The 22,711-nt window shown below is 38.2% G+C and overlaps 1 protein-coding gene and 1 pseudogene across 2 annotated transcripts in view; both read right to left on the reverse strand.

The window, feature by feature from the left end:
* Positions 1-22,711, reverse strand: part of DOCK7 (dedicator of cytokinesis 7) — a 213,522-nt gene that overhangs the window by 58,913 nt on the left and 131,898 nt on the right. For both annotated transcript variants that reach the window (XM_006147525.3, XM_006147522.3), the window contains exons 28-29: positions 17,863-18,032; positions 14,617-14,771 (exon numbers count right to left, since the gene is read on the reverse strand). In XM_006147525.3, the coding sequence (XP_006147587.1) occupies positions 14,617-14,771; positions 17,863-18,032 (325 nt within the window). The remainder of the gene's footprint in view (positions 1-14,616; positions 14,772-17,862; positions 18,033-22,711) is intronic.
* LOC102475049 (RNA-binding protein EWS pseudogene) lies at positions 1,103-2,310 on the reverse strand (annotated as a pseudogene).

Here is a 22,711-nt window from a genome sequence, read left to right on the forward strand (position 1 = left end):
GTGTGCGTGCGTGCCCAGGATCCCAAGAGGAGAATGGAGGAGAAGGGATTGCAGCGTGGCCATCCCCTCTGGGGGGTGATTTCTTGCTTTCTGTCTCTCTGGCGAGCGCACATGCCCTATAGCGAAAACCTCTCCAAAAAAATAAAAGAACTATGGAGTATGAGCAAAATTTTTTGATATGTAAAGTAAATGTTTGTGGAAAATGTAAAAATAAATAAATAAATGAAAGAAAAAAAAAGAATAAACGTTAAGGGGCCGGCAGATGCATACTGGTTAAGGTACTGAACTCACACCTGGTCAACTGCAGTTTGAGTCCCAGACCTGGTGGCTTGCTTTCTCACTTTCCCTCTTTCTCTCTCTCTCTGCCTTTCTTGGGTCGAATTAAAAAATAATAAATAAAATTAAATAAGTCTTTCTAAAAAAGAATAATTATTAATAATAAATAGGTTGTCAGAAAAGTCATGGTGCATTTTTTTGCATAAAGATACATCATGACTTTTCCAACAATCTAACATAAAGGGATTAAAACTGAAAGGTTCTACTGTTAAAAACTAAATGATATGGGGACAAGCAGATGGCATAAATGGTTACACCGCTGGACTCCCACCTGGCTGACTGTGGTTTGAATCTTGGACATGGTGGCTTGAAACGCATGCCAGGCATGTGTGCATGCATGCCCAAAATCCTAAGAGGAGAATGGAGGAGAAGGGATTGTGGTATGGTCATTCCCCTCAGGCAGTGATTTCTCACTTTCTGTCTGTCTGTCTGTCTCTCTGGCAAGTGCACACATCTATACCAAAAATCTCTCTTAAAAGAAAAAAACAATGATACGTATCATAGAATATGAGACATAATAAAAAATAGTGGAAAAAAGCAACTAGAAGAGAAAGTAGAACATAATACTGTTGATCAGATTCAGAGGACCATTGTTTCCTAACAAGATCTACTGACATAAGGGGGAAAGGTTTAAGGCCATAAATAAGTATTGTTACTTATAGCACAGAAGGCTGAAATGCTATTTTCAATCTTCAATCTGAATCAATATATAGCAAAATAGAAATGACAAACTAAGAACTTGTTTACAGTACTGTTCATAAGATGTTTATCCTGTTCTAGTCATCATACTAAGTACTTTAAATACATTAATTGATTTGGTCTTGTTCATCTTAACCACCCCACACTGCTTAAAGAAGTTTGACAGATCATCTAGAGTCACACTGTCATTTATTCCTTGCACATAAATCGCACTGCTGTCAGAGTCTTCACTGGATCTGTGGGTGGACTTAGATCAAGATCTGGTCCTTCACCCATGAGTCCACCAGGCTTACTGAAGCCGCCTTGCTCTCCAGCGCCCATTCTACCAAGTCCTCCTCCCCACACATCTCTGCTCATGCTTCTACAATTAAATCTCCCTCTTTCTCTGCCCTGGTTATCAGGGCCACTCATGCTCTGGTTCTCTGCTGATCTGGAAAATTCTCCAGACTCCTGCCCATAAACACCCATGCTATTGAGGTGATCCTGTTTGAACTGTGCTGCCAATAGCTGCTGACTTGGAGCCTGGCTGTAGGATCCAGTTTGCGGGGGTTAACTAGGGGGAGGTTGCTGCCATAGTTGCTTTGTTGGCCATAGCTATTCTGCTGTCCATAGCTGCTCAGGTGTCCAGAGGTGTTCTGCTGAGAGTAACTGCTCTGATCATAACTAGTCGGCTGTGTAGAGGAATAGCTGGTAGGAGGATAGGATGGAGGTGTGGTGACTGGCTGCATGGGGTAGCTCCCAGGTACCTGGGGATAACTGTAGTTACTCTGTCCATATCCTAGGCTGGGCTGGTTGTAACCTCCTATGCTAGATTGAGGTTGACTAGTCTCAGTGGGCTTGTTACCATCCTGTGGTCTTGCAGGTGTGGTGGCTGCAGGCTGCTGCCCATAGTCTGGGTAAGCAGGCTGGGTGCTATATGTAGTCTGAGCTGCATAGGAGGCCTAGGTGGGGATGACCGTAGCAGTGGTGGTATCATAAACACCAGTGTCGTACCCCTGGACAGGCTGGCTGTACACCTAGAGGGCAGTTAGAATAGCCTAACCAGTAGGAGGCTATCCTTAAGAAGCTGCATAGCTGGTTTGCCCATAGGTTGCGGTGGTCTGAGCTTTTCCTTTCTCTTTGTCCAGGTAGAGGTGGGCTGTCCATAGGTTCCAAAGCTTTGTTGCCCATAGCCTGGGTGAAAGGTGCATACCCTTGAATGGGCTGGGCAGTATAAGCACTGTAGCCTTGCTGGGCTACAGTTTAGCTATAGGTACTGTAACCCATGGATGCCATTTTTTCTTCCTCCTCATTTTCTTTCTTTCTTTTTTTTTTTGGAGAGGTTTTTGCTATAGGGCGCATGCATTTGCCAGACAGAGAGACAGAAAGTGAGAAATCACCCCCTAAGCGGTATGGCCATGGTGCAATCCCTTCTCCTCCATTCTCCTCTCGGGATCTTGGGCACGCACGCACATGTGCCCGGTGTGAGTTTTAAGTCACCGGGTCCAGGACGCGAACCGCGGTTGACTACATGGGAGTCCAGCAACATAGCCATTATGCTAACTGCTGGTCCCTTCCTCCTCATTCTCTTAATGTCCATCTCCTTCTGGCTTTCCCTCTGGGTAACACACTGCCCATAAACTCACTTAACCACTATGTTATACTATCTCTGTCAGGGGAAAAAAAAGAACTCTGACATTCTCCTCTAAATCTATAATCTTTCTCAGAAGGAAAATGCTCTTATTTTAAAAGCAGGACTTTTTATAGCTGAACTTGCAGGTATGCATAAATAGACTAACTGAATTTTCAAGTACCTTTTTTAGACATACAATTGAAAATTATTCTGAACTTGACAATCAGGCATAAATTGACATCTCTTATATACCCCACATAAATTGCTAATAACACAGTGACACATTTTAAAGAAAGTTAGATAACCATGGAAAAAAGACTCAGTAATGTAAAGGTGTCAGTTTTTCTCCAAATTGTTCTAAAGGATCAGTATCATTCTAATCAAATCCCAGTCAGATATTCCTAGGATCTGAGAAAGTGCTTTTAAAAAATTTAATGGAGGGTGCATTCTCTTTCTATCTCTGTCTACCTATCTATGTCTATCTCTTTCTGTAGAGAGCCCACAAGCCCTTTAACAAATTAAAAATAATAATAACAATAATAAAATTTAATGGAGGAGGGTCAATCCTGTAGCCCAGTGGTTAAAGGAGCTGGATCTTACAGGGATAAATGCAATTTGAATCGTGACCCTGGTGCCTTAAAAAAAAAACACACCAGGTACGTGTGCGTGTTTGCCTCAAATCCTGACAGGATGGAGAAACAGAGGAAAAAGAACTGTGGCATGACCACACCCCACTGGTGGTGGGGGGGTGCTTTCTCTCCACCCCTCCTCAACCTGGAGAATGCACATGCCCTCTCACAATTAAAAATAAATAAATAAACTGAATGGAGGAAAAACAAAAGGCCCAAAACAACCAAGAGACTCTTGAAGAAGATTCAGGTTGGACAGTGACAGGCTGGGAGACAAGTTTGCTCTACCAGATAGCGAAACTGACTACAAAGTTAGAAAAATTAAGACAACTTCATTTTGCTGTGTGGACACACAATCTAATAATGGACAGCATGAACAGTATCCTACGCATATTTGAAACTCTCATCTAAGACAGAGGTAGCACTCTGGACCGGGCTTAGTAAGTGGTCTTAGACAATGGATTTCCCTAGAGAACAGAAAGGTTGATTCCTACTTGGTACCATTATGCAAACAAATTAAGTCCAGACAAAGAACTTAAATGCAAAAAGCAAAACTTTTATTAGAAGGAACGTAGAGAATGTATTTACGATCTTAGGAATGGGTGGGATAACTTTCAATATGACAAAAATACAAACCATAAAAAAAGACGATCACATATGTCTACATTAAAATTGAGAATGTTCATTCAAATAAATGAATTGAAAAAAACACACCATAAATTAGAAGAAATGTGCCACATGTAAAATCAACCCAATTTTAAGACCCATAACGGTCTTTCTTAACCAGTATTCTATGATAGAATTAAACTCTACAAAAAATCATTTGAGGGATTATTTTTCCCCATTCTCCCAAGGATGGTACACAGACAGCTAGTACAATTCTAGATGTATAAAAAAAGAAGTTAAATTATTACCTGCAATATTTGCCTTATTAGTTCTTAAATTCCCGATTAAGAAGGGATGATCTTTAGAAAACAGAACTCTTTCCTAACACTATTACCAGGAGTGAGGAGGAGGTCCTCGGGTCTTAGATCTTCCAGGCAAAGTTCCTACCTCTCCTTCCATATGACAACAGCTACAGCTTCGCCAGTACTACCTGCCCTCAGATCACAGGACTAATCTCATTATGCTCTTTATCCCACTTTGAATCCACTACCTTAACAAGCCCAGCTTTAGAAGCTTTCATTCATGCCTCAGACGTTGATCACCACCAGCTCTTTAGATTCTCTTTTCTGACCTCCCTTCCCTACCTCTGCTTCATCTCCTGAAAGTCTTCCTTTGACTTCTGGAATACATGGTCAGTCAACCCCAAAACTGTCTGAATATAAACCACCTTCTCTGAATATTCCTTTCATCTTATACTAGCTAAAAACCATTGTCTGGAGACCTGGATATAGGATAAGAGAAATCTCTTTGCTCCCACAATGCTCCCTCTTCTATAAGAACACAAGCTTGAGGGGTAACCTGTAGTGTGGTGGTTAAGGTGGCTGGATCACACATGGTCAAACCTGCAGTTCAAGTCCAAGTCCTGGACCTGGTGACTTTAGGGACATGCCAGGCACATGCACATCCAAGCCCAGAATCACAAATGGAGGAAAAGGGATTATGGAGTTACCAGATTACAGATTACCACGCTCTAGGGGTATACTTTTAAACTTTCTTCTTTCTCTCTGTCTCTCTCCTGTGAGCACATGTGCTCTCTGGTAAATTAAAACAAAAACAAAAGAACATATAGCTTGAATCTCACTTGCATCTCCTGCTGTACCACTTGATAACATTGTAGTCATATTCACATACTAATCCCCAGAGGACTCACCCTTATACTTTGAAGGTTTTAGCTCATGACTCACTTTCAGTGTTTTCTTTTCTTTTTTTTGGAGAGGGTTTTGCTATAGGGCACATGAGTTCACCAGAAAGACAGAGAAAGACAGAGAGACAGAAAGTGAGAAATCACCCTGCGGTGTGCGTTTAAGCCACCGGGTCCGGGATTTGAACCATGGTCGACTACATGGGAGTCCAGTGACAGCCAACTGCTGGTCCCCGCTTTCAGTATTTTCAACACTGTTTTCATAGTCCTTGGTAACATCAATATCCATGTACTTGCTTCTCTAAAAGTCCCATGTTGTTCTTTAGTTCCTTAACTAACTCGCCTGATGGGCAAAAGCACTATCAATTTTCTTCATCACCCTTGCAGTTAAACCTTAGGCCTCTTATTACCAAGTAAGCATGCTCCTAGAATCTTAGTTTATTGATCTCTACAAATAACACTTCAACTTTCCATCTCAGTACTTACAAATCAACTCCAACAATATACATGATACCAAGTGTTAGCAAGACTATGGAGCGATGAACAATTACGTATTGCTGGTAGAAACAGACATTAGTATGATCATGCTGGAAAACAATTTAACCAAGAAAAACAGAATTTTTAAAACCGAAAAAAAATTGTATGATAACCAAATTCAAAATGCTTTGGTTTATTGTAAAGCACAAGAGACTTAGTAAACTAGAAGAGAGATAAAGAGACATTATCCAGCATGAAGCACAGGTTAACAAAAAGATAAAATATACAAAAGAAAAAATGAAGATATAGAAGATATAAAGAAAAGAATTCACATACGTTTAACCAAAATGTGAATAGGGGAGAGACAGATGGAGAAGACAAGATATTTGGATAGATAATAGCCGAGACTTCTACAAAATTGAAGAAAAAATGGTGGATAATAGACTTAAGTGTATAATAAACACATTTATTGTTTTTGTTATTCATAACTAGACTTAACAGAGTGAAAACACAGGAAACCAATACTGGGGAGAAAATCAACTATCAAGAGGGAAAAAAGGATAGATTATCTTTAAAGAAAAACAGAGCAGGGACCAGCAGTTAGTGTAATGGCTATGTGGCTGGACTCCCACGTAGTCAACCATGGTTCGAGTCCTGGACCCGGTGGCTTAAACTCACACTGGGCACGTGTGTGTGCATGCCCAAGATCCCGAGAGGAGAATGGAGGAGAAGGAATTGCGGCGTGGCCATCCCCCCTCGGGGGTGATTTCTCGCTTTCTGTCTCTCTGGCAAGTGCGCGAGCCTTATAGTGAAAACCTCTCCAAAAAAAAAAAAAAGAAAGAAAAACAGCAGAGCTGACTTGTCATTAGCTGCAATGGAAAGAAGACAGTGGCAACAATGTTCTCAATGTGCTAGAGAAAACAAGAAACAGATTATTACTTTTCTTTTAGAGAGGTTTTTGCGGTAGTGTGTGTACACTCGCTGGAGAGGTAGAGAGACAGAAAGTGAGAAATCACCCCCTAGGGGGAATGGCAAGCTCTGATCCCCTTTTCTCTCAGGATTTTGGGCACACATGCATGCACACACGTGCGGTGTGAGTTTCAAGTCACCATGTCTGAGACTGAAACCACAGTTGGCCATGTGGAAGTCCAGAGACATAACTATTATGCCATATGTTGGTTCTGAGAATTATGTTTTTCAAAAAAGCCCAAAATACTAAAGAATGAAAGTCAAAAGCACTTTTCCAACAAACACTGAGAGATCTCATAATAGGCAAACTCACAGTACGAGGACAGATTTCACAAAGAAGAAGGATCTCACATGGAAGGTCAGAAATTACAATGAAAAGCAAAGAAAGCTGTGAACACATGGGCAAATCTAAATGGCAAATGATTGTATACAAAATAATAACAAGAGTAATAATGCCATGTGAGGTTTAATGATATATAAAATTGAAAATGCATGAAAATAGAATTTAAGAGAGGTAAATAGAATCAACCTGTGTTTTTAAAAATAATAATCATATATTTTATTATTTATTTATTAAATTTGCTATAGAACACAAGTCCTCATCATAGAGAGACAAAAAGAGGGAGGGAGAGAGAAAGTGTGTGAGAAAGTCACCAGGTCCAGGACTCTAACCATAGTTAGGCATATGGGAGCCTGGTACCTTAACTACCACACCACCTGCTGGACCCTCAACCTATTTTTTATTATGACTTTGATCATGGTTTGTCCCCCAAAGGTCCATGTTTTAGAATTTGGTCTTAGTGGGCGACAGGAGGTCCCTCAGAAATTCAGGTGTTGGGACTTGATTATACTGATTATATGGAAAAGGTATTAAATGAAACCCTGATTCCTTCATGGTATCCCAAGATAAGACCTCTGGGTATAATAATGTCATGTGGATGAGGAACTCTGTGACTGGGTTAACATGGATATAGAAGCAGAGGAGGGAGACCAGAGGGAAATAAAGCCAAGTAGATACAGACACTGGTCTGCACTGCTAAAAGTTCTGCTTTCTGCCATTCTATGATGCCCGTGGACTTTGTAGCCACCAGAATTGTGAGTTATTAAATTTTATTTCTTTGTAACTTATTCAGCCTCAGGTATTTCTGTTAGCAACACAGCAATGAATTAAGATACTGTGCTAAGACCCTATTATTAATCAATGTGAGAACAAAGACACTGATTAATATTAGACTGGATGATTTAAGGATGCATATTGTGATTTATAGTGAAGTCATAAAAAGAACAAAAACAGATTGTGCAACTTCTAAACTAGTAGGAAGAAAAAAGTGGAATGGGGAAAAAGTGGAATGAGGGAAAAATAATACAAAAGTAGTCAATAAATGAGACAAAAAGGAAACATTTATAATGGGTGATATAAAGCAAAAATAAAATGTTAAGTACATGAAATTTAATTACACTAAATGCAAATGGATTAAAAATTTTAAAATGCAACACAAAACTTACATGCCTTTTTTTTTTTTTTTTAAAGATTTGTGCCATGGGGTACGTACACTCGTTGGAGAGAGACAAAGAGAAACAGAGGGAAAGTGAGACATAACCCCTGCGCCAAGGCAGATGGCTACACCTCAATCCCTTCCCCTCCATGGCCCTCTCAGGATTTTGAACATGCACACACATGCACCCTGCATAGCTTTCAAGCCATGAGCTCCAGGACTCAAACCACAGTTTAGGAATCTAGCACCTTAACCACCAAGTCACCTGCTGGTACAATCTCTTTTTTAAAAGATACATCTAAAACATGAGGATACAAAACTGCTGACATAGAAGGATGGAAAAATTCAGGGCATATATACTAGGCAAAACAAACCTAAAATATATACTAATGAAAATAAGAAAATTTATTATTCATGCTGATAAAAGGTATACTCAACAGAAAAAATATGACAACTTAAAATTCATAAATAATTAATAATCAAGTCCTAAAAGAAACAAATACCTGACAGCATAAAACAGAAAAATTACAAACCACAACTGTACTGGGATATAAGAATAAACAGACAAGGCCAGCCCCATAGTACAGTGATTAAGGGAGTTTAATTCCACATGGATGACCATGGTATGAGTCCCAGCCCTGGTGGCTTGAATAACACATCAGACACATGTGTATTTATGTGTCAAAAATCCTGATGAAAAGGAAGAACAGAACAAAATGGACTGAGGCATGACCATGCCCACTAAGGACGTTTCTCTCTCTCTCACATGTGCGTGCACACACACACACACACACACACACACACACATACACAAGCACATGCATCTTTTCTGTCTCTGGCAAGCACGCATGCCTTTTGGCATTCAGAAAAAGAATAAGCAGATAGAATTCAGTAATATCCAAGAAGATTTAAGTAATATGATTAACAAATATGTAGAACACTTCACTTTAACAGAGAATATTCATTCTTTTCTCTTTTTTTTTTTTTGGAGAGGATTTTGCTATAGGGTGCATGTGCTCACTGGAAAGACAGAGAGAGACAGAGGGACAGAAAGGGAGAAATCACTCCCCAGGGGGTATGGCCATGCTGCAATCCTTTCTCCAACATTCTACTCTAGGGATGTTGGGCATGCACACACACATGCCTGGCGTGAGTATAAGCCACCAGGTCTGGGACTTGAACCATGGTCAACTACATGGGAGTCCAGCAATATAGCCATTACACCAACTGCTGGTCCCATTCTTTTCTAATACATAAGATATTTATAAAAATTGACCACATACTAGGCCATAAAACAAGTTACCGCAAATACAGTGAGCTGAAATCACACAGAATTGAGGTCTCTGATTATAAAATTTGGCCAAAATCAGAAGCAAAAGGATAATCAGAAATTTTCATAACTGGACATTTAAAAACGAAAAACTAATTTCTTAAATAGTTCAAAGGTCTAAAAAGAAATCATGAAGCATTTCTGAAATATTCTGAACTGAATATTAAAAATGCTATGTATAGGAGACCAGCAGTGGCATAATGGTTATATCACTATACTCCCAAATAGATGACCACAGTTTGAATCCCAGACTCAGTTTCAAACTTACACCAGGCCATGTGCATGCATACCCAAAATCAAGAAAGGAGAATGGAGGAGAAGGGATTGTGGCATGGCCATCCCCCTGGGGGGTGAGTTCTCACCTTTTTTTTCTCTCTGTTTCTCTGGTGAGCACACACACCTCCTATAGCAAAACTCTCTTAAAAAAAAAATGCTGTGTAGGATTTCCAACATCAAAGATCCTCTGCCCAGATTTCATTCCCCTGCTCCTCAGTCTAGCCAGGAGCCAGGATAAGCCAATCAGCAGCCATCTAATACTTGAGTTCTGAGCGGCCCCATTCAGGGATTTCCACGACCAAAGCTAGACAGGTCTAGGTGCTCAGTAGCCAAATATCTGAATACTTTTAGGGTCAGATTAATCCTCAATTTTCATTGAATCAGTTGTGCCAAGGGAGAAAAATGGTACTGACTGCAGGTTACCTCCTTCTGCATTCCTCTGATTGCTCAGATTTAACTCCAAAAAATAGGAAAATAATGTATAATCCATCAGATAATCAAAAACCACCGCAGAGGCACAAGAAATATGAAAAAAACAAGAAAATACCTCTCCTCTAATGGAAAAGAATAACTCTTCTTCCTCCACAAAGAATGCATGGGAACTCATAGAAAAGTCAGATAAAGAATTTAAAATATTTGTAATGACAAAGCTAACAGAGATGCAAGAGAATAGAGACAACAAACTCCAGAAGATGCAGGAGAAAAGAAATACCAAGTTCCAGGAGGTGAAGAAGATCTTGCATGATCTGAAAGAGGAGCTACACATCATAAAAAGGAATCAAATGGACTTGTTGAAGATAAAGGCTGTAACACAGGAAATCAAAACTTCCATTGAAGATATCAAAAGCAGATTAGATCATGCAGAAGATCAAATCTCAGATATAGAAGATAGAACCTCTGACCTAGAAAAATTCACCAAAAAGACTGAGAAAATAACCCCCCAAAATGAGAATAACATACAAGTAATACTAGATACCATTAAATGCCCAACATCCAGATTACCAGTATCCCACAATGTGAAGAAAACTAATAAGGACATTGATAATCTATTTCATGAAATCCTGGAAGAAAACTTTCCAAACCTAGAAAGGCACTCAAATATCCAGATCCAAGAAATACAAAGAACCCCACATAGAATCGACCCAAGAAGATCTACCCGGAGACACATCATAGCCAGATTGACCAAAACCACAGAGACAAGACACTAAAACTGGCAAGAGAGAAAAGTTGAGTTACTTTCAAAGGATATCCTATTAGGCTAACATCGGACCTCGCAAACAATGCGAGCAAGGAAAGAATGGGAAAATATATTCAAAGTGTTAAGTGAAAAACAAGTTCAACTAAGAATACTACACCCAGCAAGATTATCTTTCATATGAAGAAAAAAGACAAAACATTCTTAGATAAACAAAATCTAAAAGAATTTACCAGCACCAGATCAGCTTTTGCAGAAGTGCTGAATGGAGTGCTATACCAGGAAAACTAAAGTTGGACATATAGAAATAAGAGTACAAGAAACAACCAAGAGAATGGCCAGCCTAATGGTAGGGACAAGTCTGGAGTTGTATGTTAACTTCCAGAGTTTAAATGGAAAGATCAGACCACAGTAACACTGAAAAATCAATAGAAGAGAGATTAATTATGAGTCTGAACTAGTGAAATAGATTTTTTTTTACTTTAGACTAAAACATTACTGATTTTCTTCAATGCTTTGATTTCTATATTTAAGGATTTTTATCTTCTCTTGAACTGTTGATAGGTTCATTTACCTAGTATTTGAACTGAATCCTAAACTTTTTCCAAATTTCTCTTAACATTTTTTGATTTTAATCAATTAAAACTAAAATTTTTTAGATTAAAAAATACATTAAAGTTATTAGCAATTGGCCAAATGTCTATGTTGCTAGACTCCCATGTATTTGACCGCAGTTCAAGTCCCAGGCCCAGTAGCTTAAACTCACGTTGGGTGCATGTGCGTGCGTGCCCAAGATCCCAAGAGGAAAATGGAGAAGGGACTGCAGTGTGGCCATCCCTCCTCAGGGGATGATTTCTTGCTTTCTGCCTCTCTGCTTCTCTCTGTCTTTCTGGCGAGGGCACACACCCTGTAGCAAAAACTTCCCCCCCCCCAAAAAAAAATTAGACGTTCTAATCCAAATTTACCACTAAGTATAAAAAAGCAAGCCACAAAAAATTGAGATACTTATAACTGACAATAGACTCAACCCAGAACATATGTAAACTCCTACAAATCATTAAAGAAAAACAACTCAATGGAAAATGGGCAAAAAAGTATAGAAAACTTCAAAAGAAAGAAATCTCATGGTCAACCTATATATGAAAAAGTGCACACCCACCTAAGTCATTTGGGAAATGAAAACTAAAATGAGATACAACCATAAATTAACAGATAGGCAAAAATGTTGAAGTCTGACCATTCTAAGTACTGATGACCATATGAAGGAATGGGTAAGAATAAAGTGAGATAAATCCTTTGGAAAACAATTGGGCCTTGTCTGGCACAAATAAAAACATGAAATATATCGATATATTCCATGACCCAATAAATTCCACTCCTAGGAAATATGCCAAATGAAAGTGAATATAGCACATGCATATAGAATACATATAAAAGTCCACAGGATTGCTATTTGTAATAACCAAAGATCAGAAACTACTCACATATGCATCAATACGATGAGTACATAAATTGATCTATAGTCAGACAATGTGCTATCATACAGAAATGAAAATAAATGAATTACATATTTTATAGCATGTATGAATGTTAAAAACATAACATGAAATTAACCTACAGTATTTACAGTTACAAACTTAGAAGGTGAAAGTATAATCAAAATGAAGCAATTCATCAGTCAGGATTGTGGGTAGTTCAATGGGTCGTTGTGGCTGGCAAAGACTATGCTAAGAATGTATGAAAGTCAGCTATGTTTTCTGTTTTGTCCTGAGTAGTAATTATAAAGGTATTTGCTTTGAACACATTTATGTTTTATATAGTTTTTCATATGTAGTATATATCATGTAAACAAAAGTAAAAAAAAAAATAAACGGATGATCAATAAAAATAAAGATAGTGGTCACTCTGAAGGTAGGGAGGGACTGAACTGAGGAGGGCAGATTGGGAACCTCAGAGTATTTGCAGTGTTTAATTTCTTAAGCCAGGCCGTGGATACACTGTTGTTACTTCTATTATTAATATTATATTTTGTGTATGTACTTTATGCATTTTTATGTGTATATCACTAAAAATACAAATGATAAAAAATCAATTACATTGAAATTTATCAAAATTTAAAACTTTTGCACTTTACTTATTTATTTATTTATTTAAGAGAGTTTTTTTTTGGACTACAGAATGCATACACAAGCTGGAGAGACAGAAAGTGGGCAATCGCTACCCGGGGGGTATGGCTGTGCTGTAATTCCTCCTCCTCCATTCTCTTTTCGGGATTTTGGGTACACATGCATACATGCCTGGCATGAGTTTGAAGTCGCTGTGTCTGGGACTCAAACCATTGTTGACCACGTGGGAGTCCAGCAATGTAACTGTTACGTCATCTGCTGGTCCCAATGTTTGCACTTTAAACAATACCATCACACAAATAAAAAGCTAATCCATAGAAAGGGAGAAAATATTTGCAAATTACATATCTGACAAGATTTGTATCTAAGTATCTAAAGAGAACCTTCTATTCAACAATAAAAACATGAATAACACAAAAATGGGAGCAAATTTGAAGAGACTTTTCTCCAAAGAAAATACACAAAAACACATGCAAATAAGCCTATGAAAAAGTACTGAACATCATTAGATCCTTTGGGAAATACAGATCAAAACCACAATAAGATATCACCTTCACATCCACCAAAGGTGACTACAATCAAAATGACAGGTAATAAGTGTTTGTGAAGATTTAGAAATGGGAACTCTTTTTCACTGCTGCTGAGGATGAAAAACGATATAGCCAAATTAAAATAAGAGTATGTAAGTTTTTCAAAATGTTAAATACAGAGAGCATTATTCCTAACAGCCATACGTGGAAATGATCCAAAGTGCTCATCACTGACAAATGGTAAACAGAATTTTGGTATATGAATACATTAATAGTATTGTATTTGGCAATAAAAATGACAAAAGTGTTGATACTGCTGCTATATGGATGAACTTCAAAAACATGCTTACTGAATGAAGTCAGATGCAAAAGAACATGCAGTGTATAATTCCATTTTTATGAAATGTTCAGAATAGACAAATCTATACAGATAGAAGGGAGAATCACTGCTGTCTAGTGCTGTGGTTGGGGAAAAAATTGGGCATGACTAATAGGCATGAGGGTTCTTTCCAGGGTGAGGGAATGTTCTAAAATTAGTTCATAGTGATGATGGCTGAATTCTGTAAATGTAATAAATGCAGTAAACTATACATTTAAGACACATTACTTACTGACATGCAAATAATATTTAATACAGCTGTAAAATGCTGTCAGGTAGGGCAGTTTCCATAAATACTACTACAGTTTTGTTAAATTACTGGAAAACTTTTAAGAACTGATCTTGCCTGCTAGTAGGCTGCTTGCTTCCTCTCTGCCCCTATATTTTCCCTCATTAAGGGAAAGGAAAAGAGGCAATAATAGATATCACGTTTTTTAAGCATGGAAGTCTTGGCAAAGCATAAGTCTTAGAACTGATAAAATGGATTTAAAAAAGAAAAGAAAATGAGCTATATATAATAGGGCAATTTTCAAAATTCTTAATGAGAGAGAATACAGAGCTTTATTCCACAAACCTTGAGGTAATAGTTTTTTGTTTTTTTTTTTTTAAATCTTGGCACAAGACAGGTAATATTATGAGAACCTGAATGTTTTCATAAAGTAAAACTCAGAGAGCTTTTACATCAGCTAATAAAATAATCTTAGAAATAAGATTTTTCTTTCCAGAAAAAATTTCTGTAAGAAGGTTGTTCTTACTGTTGACGTGAGGAGGAAACTGCCCGGTCTTGTTAGCTGAGGGACTGACGTTCCAGCAATTGCCATGGCAACTGTCTGACTTATCATGCTTCCGCTCTCACTTTCATAATCATCAGTGGCTATACAAATCGGTCTTCCTCGCTGATTGTGAGTTTCTGGAAAAAAAAATGTCTTTTTCTTAAAAAATGAAGTAAGTCTATTTTTAAAATTTTATTCATTGTTTTAATTTTATTTTTTAAAAGTTGACCAGAGAGAGACAGAGAGAGAGGGAAAGTGATAAAGCAAGCTGCCAGGTCTGGTACTCAAACCACAGTCAGCCATGTGGAAGGCCAGCCACCCTAACCACCATGTCACCTGCTGGCCCCAGGAAAAAAAATTTAAATATACAAGATAACAAAATTATTTAGCTCAATTAGTAGTTATTGAACATGTAATTCCTCTTTCTATTCCACATTATTCTTTAAAAGAAAAACCTGATTTACTTCCTTTAAATAATATTTTAAATATTTGAAAAATTAACTCTTTCCTTTAGTAAAAAATTATAGTTTCTAGAGAACCTTTACTTGCTAACAGTTGATGAATGTGTGTGTGCATATACATATACCAGTACAAATATATACACATATATTTTTCCCTCTTAATTTGCTAGAGGGTTAGTGTACTCACTGGAGAGAGACAAGGATAAAGAAAGAGGGAAAAGTGAGAAAGCACTCCTCCGTAGGGGATGGTCACACCTCAATCCATTCTTTTTAATTTTTCCCTCCTTTCTAGCTTTTTAAGCTTTATAGTTGGCCATGTGGGATCCAGCCACCTTAACCACCATGCATCAGCTGGCCTGACATAATAATATATAGAAATTTCTGCCTTCAGATAAGGAAACCCATTTTAATGACCAAAATACTAGGGAGAATAACTCAGCTATCAGTCTCTTAAAAGCAAAGAGTTGCTTCTCTTTGTAGTGCCAACATCTCTTGAGATTGTTAATGCGCATTAAGTATTCTGGAAATGTTTTTATTTTTACTGAACTAGAAGTACTTTGCCAAGCTAATTGCTAATTTAAATTTTATTTGTCTCCCCTGAAATATTGTTGCAACTTACTTTTTTTTTGGAGAGATTTTTGCTATAGGGCGTGTGTGCTCACCAGAAAGACAGAGAGAGACAGAGAGACAGAAAGTGAGAAATCAGCCCCCCAGGGGGAATGGCCACACTGCAATCCCTTCTCCTCCATTCTCCTCTCGGGATCTTGGGCACACACACACATGCGCCTGGTGTGAGTTTAAGCCACTGGGTCCGGGACTCGAAACATGGTCGACTACATGGGAGTCTGGTAAGATAGCCACTATGCCAACTGCTGGTCCTGCAACTAACATTTTTTTAAAAGAATTACTTTATTTAGTTTTATTTATGTATGTATTTAAATTTGATCAAAGAGGGACAGAGCGAGAGCAAGAGAGAGAGAGAGAGAAATTGAGAAAGCAAGCCACCAGGTCTGGGTTGTGAACCATAGTCGGTCATGTGAGAGTGCAGTGCCTTGCACTACCACGCCACCTACCAGCCCCACAACTTATTTTTAATAAGCAAATAACTTCAAGTTATTATTATCCCAGTGTTAATGCTAAACATAATTCTAAATATTCAGGTGAATATTCATAAATACACGAATGAAGTCAAACTGTGGGTAGTAGATATTTATTAAGTTTTCTTGTTTTGTTTTTCCAGATGCACAGTACATGCACATAAACAAATCTATTTCCTAAAAGGCAGGTATAGAATTATAAAATCGCTATTTTAGGGCCAGCCAGTGGCTAATGTGTTTGGATCCCACATGGCTGACTATGCAGTTCAAGTCCTGGACCCAGTGATTTTGAGAAATACACTGGGCATAAGTGTATGCGTGCCCTAAGTGCCAAAAGGAGAGAGAAATGAAGAAATGGAGAAGGGCTTGCAGTGTGACCATTCCCCAAAAGTGCTTTCTCACTTGTTTTCTTTCTCTCGCTCCCTGGCAAGAAACAGTGTCTTCTGGCAAATTAAAAAATAAAATCAGGGACCAGTACTTGGCATAATGGTCACATCACTGGATTCATGTAGTTGACTGCAATTAGAGTCTCAGACCTGGCAGCTTAAAACTCACACCAGACATGTGTGTGTGCATGCCACAAATCCCAAGAAAACGGAGAAGGGATTGTGGCATGGCCATTCCCCCCAGGGGGTGATATCTTGCTTTCTCTCTCTGCCTCACGCACATGTCCTATCACAAAAATCTTTCAAAAATAAATAAATAAATAAATAAATAAATTTTCTCGCTTTCTGTCTCTATGTCTCTCTCTGTCTGTCTGGCGAGCGCACGCGCCCTACAGTGAAAATCTCTCAAAAAAAAATAAAAATAAAAAAATAAATAGTCATTTAAAATTTTGTCATAAGAATTATTTATGGGAATCTTGTACAGGAATTTTCTCAAAGTCCTAAGTTTCCTAGCAATATGGTACATATAGTTTATTTTTAACAGTATATTATTCCTTATATAGTCAGCCCTTGTTTCTGTGGGTTTGCCTTTGAAGATTCAACCAACCCTGAATATGCAGCCAGGCCACATCAATTCTTTTTTTTTTTTTTTTTTTTTTGGGAGAGGTTTTTGTTTATAGGGTTATAGGGTACATGCACTTGCCAGAAAAACAGAGAGAGACAGAGAGACAGAAAGTGAGAAGTCACCCCCCGGGGGGATGGCCACACCGCAATCCCTTCTCCTCCATTCTCCTCTCGGGATCTTGGGCACACACACGTGCCTGGCATGAGTTTAAGCCACCAGGTCCAGGATTCGAACCATGATCGACTATATAGGAGTCCAGCGACATAGCCATTATGCCAACTGCTGGTCCCCACATCAATTCTTATGCAATGAAGAAAGAGATGGCTCCCTAAAAGAAGGTGAAGAGTTTATTCCTATATCTTCTTTTTCATTTATATCTGATATTAAGATTATTTATAAATATTCTAGAGATGATCTGAAGTATATGGGAGGATGTGGGTGATGGAATAACACAATTTCAAATGCCATTTACACAAGGGACTTGAAAATTATTGAGTTTTGATATACGGGTGGGAGCACTCCTAGAACCAGGTCTCCATGAATTCTGGAGGATGACTGAAACAGTTTTCCTAAATGAAGATCTTTATCCTTGAGATATTTTCTAACACTTTTAAGCACTGAGCTTTGCCTTTAAAATGTGTCATAATTATACTGCATACCTGTGAAGTCGTACAGCTGAGGCACAGTTTCCATGACAATACCAATCAGAGGTAGATACAACATGGCCACCCGAGCCTTTATCTGGGGGTCAGAGTACCGCGGGTCTGAGTCGTGACTGGACAGTAAATTGTGTACCATATTGATGACTTTCTTATGCAATCCAAACAGACTATTTAAAAAGAAGAAGTAGTAGTAAGGTCACAGAGATTAGTTGATATCTTTAGAACAAATAGTTAAGTCACACTACTGAATCAATTTTGTTCAATTTCTTCACTTTGCCATCTATTTGCATATATTCTTATAAAATACTTCTCATTAAAAATTAAGATGTATAAAAATATAAAAACTATACAAATAAGAATTGAAAGACAAAGAAATACTATATAAATTCATTCAGCAGTAAACCTGCATATTTTTCTATGAACTAATTAGTATATTTAAATATTAAAGAATTTAAGACCATTTAGAGTAAGATTTTAAAGCAATAAAAAGCTTTAAGTAGGTAAAAATTTTATTTCATCAAATCAGATCTTTTCATATATACCAAAAATAAATTACTATTTTTTTGGGGAAAGAAAATCCCCAACCTAATGAATTACAAAGTCTGGGGTTGGGGTGGGGGTTGACTTTGATGTCTCTAAACTGAACTTCCTTGGTTGTACATCTCATTGGGGTCCTTGCTACTTCTCTAGACTCTTAATACCCCTCAGTTTTAACTAGTCTAATATATTAGCAAGGTTCACTGTCATGGTCACACTATTTTTTATTTGGTCTCTCTTCTTAGACTGAAGGAGTTTGATTATACAAGCCATTCTAATTAAAAATGTATCTACTCCAACTTCAACTTGGAGCCCTTCATGTGGTACCCATAGCAGCTTGGACCTCATTCTCTCTCCAACCTCCTATTGTGAATCTCAATAAAAAGACCCCTCTCTAGCTTCTCTTAGGAAAGAAGGGCCACTCTGAATTTGCTCTGGTCAGATCTTTTGACATATCTCCATATTTACATCTAGTCAACCAACCTTCCTTCCTTCCTTCCTTCCTTCCTTCCTTCCTTCCTTCCTTCCTTCCTTCCTTCCTTCCTTCCTTCCTTCCTTTCTTCCTTCCTTCTTCCCTCCCTCCCTCCCTCCCTCTTTCTTTTTAAGGCTTTTGCTACAGGGTGCCTGCACTCACCAGAGAGAGAAAGTGAGAAATCACCCCTCGGAGAGGATGGCCATGCCACAATCCCTTCTCCATTCTCCCCTCAGAATTTTGAGCACACATGCACATGCACACAGTGTGATTTTCAACCTCAGCTGGCCATGTTGGAGTTTAGTATTTTAACTACTATGCCACCTGGTGGACCCTCATTTTAACTTTTTGTCTCAGAAAAAACTGTAACTTTTCTCTGAAAGTAATTTCTCATATTTAAAGAACCCCATCTTCCTTCAAAAATCTTTAAGCTCTTCCCTTATTTCTTTAAATAACCGTTTCTTATCCTGACAGTAAATCATTTTAAAAGCTGGGATTTGAAAACAGGTCCTCTTACTCCAGGGCCCTTGACCTCATTCACCATAATACAGCTATATATTTAAAAATCTAGCTGAAGATTCTTTCTTCTCCCTTCTAGATTTTTATTTAGAAAGTATGGTTTTAAATACTGGCAAGAACTACTACTAATGAACACATCTTAGATCTTACTCTCCCACGCTCTCTTTGACACTCTGTCATCTTATATGTTCTCTTTTGAGCATTCTCTACAGAGCTCCATCTTTCCTCATACTTCCTATGATAATTTCCAAGGTTAGGATACTGGGCGTTTGCTTTTCATGCTCTCCCCCTGACTCCATGTATCACTATTACTAATCCCCAAACCTGGACAAGTATACCTCCTCTCAGCTACTACCAGTCCCAGCCTTCAGTGTATCTAAACTTGAACCTCTTGTCTTCCTGAAGTCTTTTCAAATGTTTACATTACTCAATCACATTCTGTTATTAAATATATATTTATGCAAGATTTGCAATGTCCTATTCTAGTGGTTGGAGATCGGACCTTGCCCCTGTTCTTAGCTCACTTTAGCAAAAAAGAAACACAGATAAATGAAAAAAAAAAATCTTCAATGTAACAAGTGCTAAAACAAATATATAAATACTCCGCTATTCTAAAGAACTATGAATTACAAAACTGGCATTTAACCATAGCACAGTTCAGTTATAAATTACTGAGTGATGGGAATACATCCTGAGAAATGTGTTGTGGGGTGATTTTGTCATTGTGTAAACACTATAGGGTATGCCTACACAAATCTAGATGGTAGAGCCTATTACGCACCTAGGCATATGGTATAGCCTACATACTCCTTATGGAATCACATCAATTATGCAATCTGTTGTTGACCAAAACACTGTTACGTGTTGCTCGAATGTATACTGTTTCAAAGTCAACTTTCTAACTATAATCAAAGTTCCTAAAGAACAAATTTTGGTCAATTTCAGAGCATATTATTATTGTTCAAGGAATTATTCTTGATTATTTAGCAAGCAGATGGGGTAAAAGGACAAACACTCTGCTCAAAGATTTCTCTATAACAATATATGATACATAGAATTTAAATGCCTCTCAAGAATATAAAATTTAGAGGTAAAATCTGAGTCTTTCACACTCATTCATTCATTGAATTAACATATAGTTACCAAGTACCCACTTTGTACCATGCACCATTCTAAGGCACTGTGAATATCCCATTAGACCAGAAACACTGGTGCCTATTCTCATGAACTCATTCAAATGGGAGTAGGTAGATAAACAAGCAGATTTCAGATCAATGCCTTGTGGAAAATAAAACAAGGTGATGTGGTTAAGAATGCTTGTGAAAGGCAACATGGGTATGATTTCAGTGAAGTGGTCCATGAAAGCCTGAGTGAGAAGATGTTTGGGTGGAGTCCTGAAGGGTCACAAGAGAGAAATGGGTATGTGATGTTAGGGCTGTTCAAGGACTGTTTCAGGCAGAGAAGAACCCAAACGCGAAGGCCCCAACGTAGGAATGAGCTTGGCCTATTAAAAGAACAGAAGGAATACCAGAATGGCTAGATCCTAGCATAAGAAGAGAGAGAGTGTGTCAGGAGAAGACAAAAGTCAGATATATAGGGCTTTGAAAACCATTACTCAAAGTTTAGATTTTACTCTAAATGCTGTTTTAAAACACACACAGAGTTTTAAGCAAGGTAGTGATATAACTCTGATTCTGACCCTCCTTTTTGAAAGATCATGTAGGTTTCTTTGCAAGCAAAGGATTTCAGGGAGGAAAGCATGGAAGAATAGTTAGGAAAGGAGTGGTAGAAATGGAAAGAAGTGGCTGTACTTGAGATGCATTTTGGAAGCAGGACCTTCAGAATTTGTTAAGGGACTGGGTGTAGGAAACAGAGGGGGAAAGAAAGAAACAGAGTAAAGGCCAAGGCTATAAACCTTTACTACATAAAGCTCTTCCAATATCTTGTTTAACTTAACAGATGAAGAAATGGTGTATCTAAACGTAACTTTGCAGAAAAACCTAAGTATCAAAGAGAAAAACATACTAGCTTCAAGAAGCAAAAGACTAGTAAAGAATTCTTTCATAAGTTCTATGTTGTCCCAAAGAAACAAACCTTCCCCTTACCAAGGAAAAGAAACTTCACTGCAAAAATAGTTGACAGGAGGACTGGCAGGTGGCGTGGTGGCTAAGGGTGCTGGACTCCCACATGGCTGACTGAGGTTCGGGTCCTGGACCTGGTGGCTTGCTTTCTCACTTTCTCTCTCTCTCTCTCACTCTGTTCCTCTCTGATCAAATTAAAAGGAATGAATAAATAAAATTAAATAAAATAATTCTTTAAAAAAATAGTTGACAGGATTCTCTATTCTTTACTATCAGACACTCAAAATACCTATATAACATATATTCCTCATGTCTTTCTTAATTGAATTCCATTTTTTACAGTATACATTCCTTCTTCTATTATTAAAGAAAAGCTGACTCTATCCCCTGTTTCAGGAGTAGGTCCTAGATTTTCTCTTTCCACCATCTTGGAGCCTGTAGAGGCCTGGTGGGCACCAGACTTCTAAAAGGCAACTATGTCTGGAAGGCTGTGTTTCATGGCCATTTTTGCTGGCTATAAGCATGGTCTGTGAACCAAAGGGAATACATGGCTCTTCTTAAAATTGATGGTGTTTATGCTGGCGATGAAATGGAATTCTATTTAAGCGAGAGATGGTGTGCTTATATATACAAAGTAAAAGACAACACAGTGACTCCTGGTGGCAAAACTAAGAAAACCAGAGTAATCAGGGAAAACTTACTTGTGCCCATGCGAATAGTAGCATGGTTTAAAGCCAAATTTCAAAGCAACCTTCCTGTTAAGGCCATTGGACAAAGAATCTGTGTGATGCAGTACTCCTCAAGGATTTAAAATAACCAAAAGTAAATAAATAAAAATAGATTCACGTTCTTGTTAAAAAAAAGAAAAAAGAGGGGCCAGCAAGTGGCATGGTGGTTAAGGGGACTGGACTTCCACATGGCTGACCGCGGTTCGAGTCCCAGACCTGGAGGCTTGGTTTCTCCCTTTCCCTCTCGCTCTTGCTCACTCTGTCCCTCTCTGGTCAAATTAAAATAAATAAATATGGTTAAATAAAATTATTCTCATAAAAGAAAAAAGAATAGATCCAGGGCCAGCAGTTGGTTTAATGGCTATGTTGCTGGACTCCCATGTAGTCAACTGCAGTTCAAGTCCAGGACCTGGTGGCTTAAACTCATGCTGGGTGCATGTGCATGCATGCCCAAAATCCCAAGAGGAGAATGGAGGAGAAGGGATTGAAATGTGGCCATCCTTCGGGGG

This window comes from Tupaia chinensis, unplaced genomic scaffold (genome assembly GCF_000334495.1).
Source record: "Tupaia chinensis unplaced genomic scaffold, TupChi_1.0 Scaffold000215_1, whole genome shotgun sequence".
Taxonomy (NCBI): domain Eukaryota; kingdom Metazoa; phylum Chordata; class Mammalia; order Scandentia; family Tupaiidae; genus Tupaia; species Tupaia belangeri.